Source organism: Symphodus melops, assembly GCF_947650265.1.
Source record: "Symphodus melops genome assembly, chromosome: 1".
Classification (NCBI taxonomy): Eukaryota; Metazoa; Chordata; class Actinopteri; order Labriformes; family Labridae; genus Symphodus; species Symphodus melops.
The window spans coordinates 28,514,748-28,524,664 of NC_136691.1; the positions used below are offsets into that span (position 1 = coordinate 28,514,748).

The 9,917-nt window shown below is 45.1% G+C and overlaps 1 protein-coding gene across 2 annotated transcripts; it reads right to left on the reverse strand.

The window, feature by feature from the left end:
* On the reverse strand, window positions 1-9,917 carry LOC306831783 (uncharacterized protein). 2 transcript variants are annotated; one of them, XR_013780123.1, is made up of 5 exons: window positions 9,878-9,917; window positions 9,045-9,159; window positions 8,790-8,959; window positions 6,773-6,965; window positions 1-26 (listed from the first exon to the last, which is right to left on the reverse strand). XR_013780123.1 is itself a non-coding variant. In XM_079356019.1 (4 exons), exons 1-4 carry the CDS (start codon window positions 9,910-9,912, stop codon window positions 6,920-6,922), a joined length of 366 nt encoding a protein of 121 aa, XP_079212145.1. In that variant the 5' UTR covers window positions 9,913-9,917; the 3' UTR covers window positions 6,769-6,919. The 2 variants fall into 2 exon arrangements, 1 of the variants encoding a protein (XP_079212145.1); XM_079356019.1 differs by lacking the exon at window positions 1-26 and having other exon boundaries at window positions 6,769-6,965.

Consider the following 9,917-nt stretch of genomic DNA (forward strand, 5'->3'; position numbering starts at 1 on the left):
TATATTAATTCTTGAGCCTTCTATGCCTTTGTAGTAGAGTCCAACCATGCTGCTCTTGAACACAGCCTCTCACCTGCCCCTCCCCCCTTTGCTCATCAATCAGGTCGGCATATTTAATGCACCTGAGTGCCTGAGATCAGCCTGGCATTTGTTTGAAGGGTTCCTGGTGAGTAGGGTGGCTTTGGTTTTACTTTACATGTTATCAGTGTTTTTATTAATGGTTTCTTTCTTCTTTTTTAGGTGTTTTAACTGCTGTTGTTTTGCCCTGTTTTGCCCTGTTTTGCCTTATTTTGCTTCAGTTTTGTTTATTCCTTTGTTTGATTAGTGTTTTAATATATTTAGTAAATTTGATTTTGACTATTATAATTTGTATTAAAATAAACAATTATTTTAATCCACTTATTAGTATTTGGTCCTTGTGTTTAGTTTTCCCTCCCTATAGCTTTGGTTCAACCTACTTTTTGTTTCCTTTTGATTTACTATAATAAATACCTTTTTTTGTTTTGATAACACGACTGCCTCTTCAGTTCTTTCGAACTTATGTGTCCTTAATTTTCCTGTTTTGGTTTCCTTATTTGTGTATCTCCTGGGGTGCAAGTCCCCAGGTGGCGTTGTCTGTAGTTTATTTTGTAGTTTAAGAGAAAATCCATAAAATCCCCACGCCCGCCCTGTCACATTCTTGGCGTTGTCGGCAGGATACTGTTAAGGCAGAGACGTGTAGTTTCTTTTCATTTTGGCATTTCAGTTGGTTAAGGCAATTTTTTTTGGTTTGTTTAATTTTGGCATTTGGGGCAAAACAGCAGCAGGTCCTGGAAGGATCTCCGCGCTGCCTCCTGGTACTCTGTTAACCCTTTCTGCTCTGCTTTTCCATGGAGGAGGAAATAGCCCAATTAAAGGACTTGGTTGCACAGCTGCAGGCTGAAAATCGACGGATGCGTCAACGATGGGACGACAGTCTTCCTGGGACCAGCTCCGCCTCAACAAGCTCCTCTGCCTCCGGAAACCCTTCAGTCAATGGTCTGGTAACTGAGAGACTGGTTTATTTACCGAGAGAGAGGAAATGTCCAATGTTTCGGGGCAGGACTGGTTTAAACATTGTTGAGTGGGTCGAGGAGGTCCAGGCTAGCATTCGTGCCAGACACCTGTCGCCAGCCGAGCAGGCACTTTTCATTTTCGACCATTTAGAGGGAGAGGCTCGGGAAGAGATTAAGTACCGATCCAGAGAGGAGAAGGAAGATCCAGGACAGCTTTTAGCTATATTACAGGAATTGTATGGGTGTACTAGGTCATATGTGTCTTTGCAAGAAGAGTTCTTTTCAAGAAAGCAACAAGAAGGTGAAACATTGCAAGAATTTTCTCATGCTTTAATGTGTCTCATGGAAAAAGTTGTTCTGAAGACTCCGAATGACCTGCCAAACAAAGATGTGTTACTCAGAGATCAATTTGTTGAGCATGTTTCTGATTGTGCTCTTCGCAGGGAGCTGAAGCAATATGTTCGAAGCCACCCTACTTCCACCTTGATCATTGTCCGCACTGAAGCAATTAGGTGGGAACAAGAGGGGGTGCCCGGGGGTGGGAGGAGTAGAAGCCACTCTGTCCCTTCTGTATATGCTCTGCAACACACCATTCAGCAAAGCCATCCCAGCTATGGCCAGGCAGGTAACTCTTTTAGTGCTGAGTTAGGTGAACTAAAAGACATTCTTAAAAATCAACAAGAGCAACTGAATCACCTGACGCAAAGTCTGGCCACCCTAAGCAACCCCCATGGAACCCAACCAAATCGTAAGAAAACGGTCATCTGTAGAAGGTGTCAAAAGCCAGGCCACTTTGCCAGGGAGTGCGAGGGAGAGTATGTTGCTCCACTGCCAGTTCCCGATCCAATGCGCCCCAGTTCCAATGGCAGGCAGCGCCCTCAGAACCAGGGAAACTTTCGCCCCCTGAACTACTGAGCCAAAGTTCAGGTGGGGGCCCCTTAGGCTCAGAGTCTGCAATGGATAACCCCGAAAGTTTGGTGGCAGATTGCCCCACCTTAGCGGTGCTTATGGGTGGTGTTACAGTCCCATGTCTGGTCGACACCGGGTCAATGGTGTCCACTATAACGGCAAGTTTCTTTGCACAGCATTTCGAACCATGGGGTCCTGACAAACTCCAATCTTGTAACTGGTTAAATCTGAGTGCTGCTAATGGTTTGGCTATCCCATATGTCGGCTACCTCGAGCTGAACGTTCAACTTTGTGGTAAGAATGTGGCCAGACGAGGGGTGCTGGTGGTCAAAGATCCCCCAGGCATTGTACCTTCAGTTCCAGGTGTGCTTGGTATGAACATTATCAAGGAATGTTACTGGGAGTCGTTTGTACAGCATGGTGCAGCACTTTTTGACTTACCGTCTGTGTTGCAGGCTCCCACTCAAATTCAGCAGGCTCTCCAAAAGTGTCACCAGGCCCAGGCCAAAGCCCCTCCCGATTGCTTAAGTCGTGCAAAGGTGAAGGGGGGGGAGAGTTTGCAGAGTTCCTGGGGGTACCATGAAAATCGTGGCAGCCACCTGCTCTCAACACCTGGTGGATGCCGTGTTGTTTGAGCCCTTGAGCAATGGCTTGCCTGCAGGTCTGTTAGCATCCCCAGCGCTTGTACGAGTGGTAAGAGGTACTGCGTATATCCCGATTGTCAATGTAGGGACTCAGGATGTTGTACTGTACCCTCGCACTGTTCTTGGTACCCTGAGTCATGCCGATCTTGTAAGCTCTCCATCAGGTCTCGAAGAGGGGAAGATGGCTGCCACAGTGTCCTCCCAGTCTGTGACTAGTTCAGTGCAGGATAAAATTGCCGCTATTGATTTAACAGCCCTCAGGCAGGAAGAGCAGGTGCAGGTCAGGGCTCTGTTGCAGAAGTACAGTGGTGTCTTTTCGTCACATGAAGGTGATTTAGGTTGTACTAACCTCATTTTTCATGAAATTCCTCTAGTTGATGAGGCCCCTGTTCGTCAGCGATACAGGCGGATCCCTCCGTCGGAGTATGAGGCAGCAAAGGCACACATCCACCAGCTCCTTGAGGCACAGGTAATCAGAGAAAGTAGTAGCCCCTTTGCCTCTCCCATCGTGTTGGTCAAGAAGAAAGATGGCAGCCTCCGTTTGTGTGTGGATTACCGACTCTTGAACAATAAGACCCGTAAAGATGCCTTTCCTCTGCCCCGCATTGAGGAGTCCCTCGACGCCCTCTCAGGGGCCCGCTGGTTCTCGACCCTCGACCTTGCGGCTGGGTACAATCAAGTACCCGTTGCCGAAAAAGACAAAATGAAAACTGCATTCTGCACTCCCTTTGGTCTGTTTGAATGGAACCGAATGCCATTTGGGTTGTGCAATGCACCAAGCACTTTCCAGAGGTTAATGGAGAGGATCTTCGGAGATCAGCACTGCCAGTCATGGTTGTTATATCTGGATGATGTTGTTGTCTTCTCTTCTACCGTAGCTGAACATGTGGAACGCTTGGACGCTGTACTTGGCCGCCTCCAGAAAGAAGGTCTCAAAGCCAAACTGGAGAAGTGCTCTTTCTTCAAGTCAGAGGTAGGCTACCTGGGACATGTCATTTCCAGTAAAGGTGTGTCCACCGACCCTGCAAAAATAGAAGTTGTGTCAAAGTGGCCACGGCCTAACCAGGTGTCTGAGTTACGGTCCTTCCTAGGATTTGCTAGCTACTATCGTCGCTTCATTGAAGGGTTCGCTAAACTGGCTGCCCCTTTGCATCGTGTAGTGGCTGAACTAACTAGCTCAAAGTCAAAGAAACCGACAGGAAGGAGTCTGTCTGCTGCATGGACAGAAGAGTGCGAACAAAGCTTTGAGGGACTAAAAAGCAGGTTTGTGTCTGCTCCAATTTTAGGCTATGCTAATTTCTCCTTACCTTTTGTACTTGAGGATGACGCCAGCTACAGTGGACTGGGTGCTGTTCTTTCACAAGAGCAGGATGGAAAAGTAAGACCCATAGCTTATGCTAGTCGTGGCCTCAAGCCTACAGAGCGTAACATGAGCAATTACAGCTCTATGAAACTTGAGTTTCTGGCCCTTAAATGGGCCATGACCGAAAAATTCAGAGACTATCTGCTGGGTCAGAAATGCATTGTGTTCACTGACAATAACCCTTTAAGCCATCTATCTACAGCAAAGCTGGGTGCTACAGAACAGCGCTGGGCTGCACAACTGGCTGCTTTTGATTTCACCATGAAGTACAAGCCTGGTCGGAACAACCAAAATGCAGATGCCCTGTCACGACGGCTACCAGCCATGTCAGATGCTTCACATTGTGAAGTCTCTGGTGTCAGACTCCCAGCGCCACTACAGCAAGTCCTTGCAAATAACACAGCAACCCAGGCTATTCAAGCCACCATCTCATCTTTCCCCTGTCATACTAGCTCTGACCTGCAGGTGTTGCAGGAAGCAGATCCCACCATCCAAGAATTCCGGAAGTTTTGGACCAGGAAGAGGGGCCCCGATGCAACTGAACGGCGTCAAACCTCCAAGGATCTTCTGGTTCTGGTCAGACAGTGGGACAGGATTGTGGAGAGAAATGGAGTGCTATATCGGAGAGTCTGTCGACCCAAGGGTGAGGAAGTATTACAATTGATATTGCCAATGTCGTTAAAGGACCAGGTTTTGCATCAGCTACACCATGAACATGGACATCAAGGGGTCGACCGAACAACGGATCTGGTTCATCAGCGGTGCTATTGGCCAGGAATGCACAATGACATTAGGACATGGTGCCAGGAGTGTGAACGTTGTCAGGTAGCTAAGAACACGCAACCAGCTGCCTGTGCATACATGGGTCATTTGCTTGCCTCCCGTCCCAACCAAATCCTTGCTGTTGACTTCACGATACTGGAACCATCACAGAACGGGTTTGAGAATGTCCTAGTGATGACAGATGTTTTTTCCAAATACACCCAGGCAGTCCCAACCCGGGACCAGCAAGCCTCTACAGTTGCAAAGGTGTTGGTTAATGACTGGTTCTGCAGGTTTGGGGTGCCAAATCGTATCCACTCGGACCAAGGTAGAAATTTTGAGAGCAACCTAATTCAACAGCTGTGCAGTATGTACGGAATACAGAAAAGTCGCACTACCCCGTACCATCCAGCTGGCAATGGCCAATGTGAGCGCTTTAATCGTACACTGCACAACCTTCTACGCACTCTACCTGTTACCAAGAAGAGGGATTGGGCTTGTTATCTGCCACAAGTGACCTTTTCCTATAACACCACAGCACACCAATCCACTGGTGAGTCCCCATATTTTCTAATGTTTGGCCAAGATCCTCAGTTACCTGTTGATTTCCTTTTGGGCAGAGTGCAGGAACCTGTTGCTGGCAGCACCCATGCATGGATCATAGAACATCAGACCAGGCTCCACCACGCCTTTGAAGCAGCAACCAAGCATCTGGAGGAAGCGGCGGAAAAACGAAAGAAACGGCATGATCAGCGTGTGACGGGTGTCCCGTTGAAAGAAGGTCAGATTGTGTACCTCAAAGACACTGGACTCAGAGGCCGACACAAGATCCAAGACATCTGGAGCTCAGAACTCTACAAGGTCCTGAGGGCTCCAGTAGTAGGAGGGTCTGTGTACACCATTGCCCCTGTGAATGACCTCGACCAGGTAAAACATGTCCATCGATCACTGCTGAAAAGCAAGCTGGATCGTGAGATTGACGGCCACCTTCCAGAGCTGCCTGAAGTGATTGAACCACTGCCTGACGATGAACCTGCACCGGAGGGTGAATGGTTTGTTTTGGTCTCCAAACCCACTCTGACACCAGAAACCGGTCCACCAAGTCAGCCGACTTATGCTGCTCAACCCGTCCAGCTGGAGACTATAGCACAACCTCCTGTGGATCGAAGTCGGAGGAACCCACTACCAGAGTTGCCCTTGGCAACAGTGAGGCACTGAGAAGGACCAACCGCACAAACGCTGGGCAGCACCCGAATGTTAATCACCTCCCTCAGGCAGCAAGGAGTAGAGCAATAGGGGCTACGAACTCTCAAGTGCCTGTGCCAATTGTCTGTGCTATGTTTAGACCATGGCAGTAGTGATACAATCGTCGGGCCGACGATTCAAAGCCCAGGGGTAGATTGTAGTAGAGTCCAACCATGCTGCTCTTGAACACAGCCTCTCACCTGCCCCTCCCCCTTTTGCTCATCAATCAGGTCGGCATATTTAATGCACCTGAGTGCCTGAGATCAGCCTGGCATTTGTTTGAAGGGTTCCTGGTGAGTAGGGTGGCTTTGGTTTTACTTTACATGTTATCAGTGTTTTTATTAATGGTTTCTTTCTTCTTTTTTAGGTGTTTTAACTGCTGTTGTTTTGCCCTGTTTTGCCTTATTTTGCTTCAGTTTTGCCTTATTTTGCTTCAGTTTTGTTTATTCCTTTGTTTGATTAGTGTTTTAATATATTTAGTAAATTTGATTTTGACTATTATAATTTGTATTAAAATAAACAATTATTTTAATCCACTTATTAGTATTTGGTCCTTGTGTTTAGTTTTCCCTCCCTATAGCTTTGGTTCAACCTACTTTTTGTTTCCTTTTGATTTACTATAATAAATACCTTTTTTTGTTTTGATAACACGACTGCCTCTTCAGTTCTTTCGAACTTATGTGTCCTTAATTTTCCTGTTTTGGTTTCCTTATTTGTGTATCTCCTGGGGTGCAAGTCCCCAGGTGGCGTTGTCTGTAGTTTATTTTGTAGTTTAAGAGAAAATCCATAAAATCCCCACGCCCGCCCTGTCACACCTTTATTTAGAGGGAGATTGAAGAGAGAAGGAACAGGGTACAGCATGCAGTAAAGGAGCCACAGGTCAGAATCCACCCTGGGCCGTCAACTTTCGAAGACTTCAGCCTCTGCACATAGATACTAGGCTACCGGCACTCCCATCAGCCTCAGGTGTCGTAGAGCTGCCAGATTGTCACCACAGAGCTGTTGTACCTGTAAGACAGAAATTAAAAGACGTGATTAATTATTTTCCTTTCATTCATGACTTCAACTTCAACGTGACATTTTAGAGTCAATCATTCATGAAAAAAAAATCTGGCTTTATAGCTTGTCTATGTGAAAGCAAAGTTTTCCCGTACCGTGCTTAAAAAAGATGTCCCCCCTCCTCATTCCCCTGCTGGACTGCACTTCCAGGAGTAACTGGGCATGAGCACAGTTACCTCTTGTACATAACATCCTAATACAACATATGCATGATGATTGTGAAGTGAAGTGATGATGAAGTGTGCTTATTTTACAAGACAGCCAGACTCGAGGAAAAAAAAAAAACATGCTATGTGCACATCGGAGAAAAACAAACAGATCATATATGCTTCTTTACTGACTTTTTGGCTTATTTTGAATCGTTCTAATCAGATACAGCAATAACACTGCAGGATTTCTCCTGAATGAAGGCTGTTTATTCTGTGTATTTATGCTTGTGCATGAACTGTACTGTGTCAAAGCACCTCTTGGAAGCGTGATAGAGCCAAGGAAGTGTTGTGTGATGCACGGATCGAAGCAGTCACACTGGGCAAACAAACTGGACTTTAGGGGCGAAGTGTGCTTGGGCACGGTACGGATTGCCTGTCTGAGTGTTACTTGTTTTGCTCTGTAGTTTGTTTCTACTCCAGCCTTTTGTGCAGTGGAGGGTTGTAGGTCACTGCCTCACCACTACCCACTAAGAGAACGATACAATAAAAGAAACTGCTTTCCAAAAAGGGCTAAACATGTACAGTTTTGAAAGGGTCAAGTGAATAAAGTTATTGAGTATTGAGTTTACAGAGCAATAAAACAAAAAAGTTCTACGTACGAACTACAAATGAAATTCAAAATGTGCTAAAGAAAAAAAAATCCATGTTTATCAAACATGCGGATGGTGGTCGTACTCACATTGGTATGTATCAGTGTTGATAAACATGTTCTAAACTAGGCAGGCTCGTGCATGTTCAGAGACATTTGCATTCAGAAACGCCTCCAATAAACCAAATATAATAACCACACACCTCTTTAGAAACCACGTGAATATATTTACCTTGCTGTAATAATACGAGAGCAAAGAAAATTAGCTTCATAATAGGAATGGAAGTGAATATGGTTGACACTCAAAGTGCTTTTTATTTTTAGTTCCAATGTTCTAGCGCTAGATTACGTATGTGCGTGAACATGCTCAAGGCTGTGCTTACATTTACACACATTTCTAAGTAAAAGTACAAGTTGATAAATACCACTCTTTGCATGGTAATGTTCTTACATACTCATTACGCACAGATCCATGCTCAAGTACTGCTGCTAAATGAGGCCCCAGGTCTCCGGGTCTCCGTTGACTCATGCTATTAGTGACTCATGTTTATTTGCTCCTTTTCAATACAAGATTTAGGAGTATCGAAGAGTGCAGGAAAAATGTGTTCATGAATGCATCACACCCCAGCACCCAAAGTAGGCAGCAGAGGAACACATCCCATGAACATAAACAGCAAGTCATGCAGCGTTTATTAAAAAGTTTGTCTCTACAGAGTTTAGGAAATAAATATATATAACTTTATTGGTTAAGTATGTTAAGAAAAATAGTTTCTTTCCTAAGTTGAAACATATCAATGCTAATACTGTTAGCCAATTAAGGGTATTTTTCTGTATGTGTTAGCATCAAGCTAACAAACTAAGATAAACATCCCTGTCCATCTGTGAGAAACTGTGCCCACCCTGAAGAACACTGCACAAGCCGCCACTCCTTTGCACCTCTGATACATCTTTAATGCAGCATTGGGTGTGTTTTACCTGGAGAGGTGGGAGGAGTTATGAGCTGTCAGTCCTGTCTGGCTGAGTGGAGCAGAGGAGGAGGAGGAGGAGCATTGTGAAGAGTGCTGACTGTGACAGAGACGCTCCCGACCAGAGAGACACAGAGACTCCTCAAGAGGAACGACGGGGATCCCTGCAAGAACCGCGTTCTGACACAACACATAAGACACAAACACAGTGAAGCAATGTGACAGTTTGCAGTGAGTCGTGTTTGTTCTTCTTTCTGGTATCTACCTTCATCAGGAGTCTCTGGTTCTTCATGTCTTGTTTCCATGGCATCACGTATAGTTTGGGGATCATAGGATGTCGGGCGGAGAACGTCGGGATGTCTGAGCGGGAGGGCCTCAGACTGAAGACGACAACAACAAGATAGTAAATGTAGTACTTTGCAAAAAACTGTTCTTTTAAAGAAAAATGAAACCCTTTAACGCTGAGATGATGACTCTTTTATTCTAACAGGTTTTATTGAATCTGTTTTAAATTGTTGTATTACTGCATGGTATGGGAGCCTGAGCCCGGCCAATAAGAACAGATTTTGGACACAGTAGCAAACTAACAGGGAGGTGTCAGGCTGGGCTTCTGACCATTTATAACCATCAAATGCTTAGTGAGCTTATAGGCTACATTGGTGTGCACTAATCCCCCTTTTCAGAGGGAGTTTGACCTTTGACCCTCAGGTCAACGTTTCAAGACCTCCTGTGAGGAAGACTGAAAACCTTGTCTTGATTTTACAGTGATGTTGTCCTCCTTATGTACATATGTTAATATATTACGGTATGGCCGCACATTTCCTAATATCAATACCAAACAAACATTTTTACTTTGATACTTGAATATCTGGACACACCACATCATGCAAAATGCAATAACAGCATATTCCATATTTCATTTTTACTATAAAAATACTTATCTCTGTATTATTATTTAAGAGATGTAGTTAAAAAATATTGACTATACATCATTAAACTCTGAATCAGAACTCTCACCATCTCTTAAATTTTAAATGCATATTTAACTTGAACAGTTCAGCTTTATCTAAATTTCAAAATATCAAAAACTTTCCTCACTCATGGTTGGTGGAGCTCCCTGCAGCAGCAGCCATGTCTG

Bases quoted from the DNA above. Each gene is read 5' to 3' on its own strand.
- LOC306831783 (XM_079356019.1), bottom strand. From the start codon at position 9,912: ATGGCTGCTGCTGCAGGGAGCTCCACCAACCATGA. The intron at 8,960-9,044 runs GTAGATACCAGA...GTGTTGTGTCAG, and splicing joins ACCAGAGACTCCTGATGAAG to AACGCGGTTCTTGCAGGGAT. The intron at 6,966-8,789 runs GTAAAACACACC...TCTGTCTTACAG, and splicing joins AACTCCTCCCACCTCTCCAG to GTACAACAGCTCTGTGGTGA.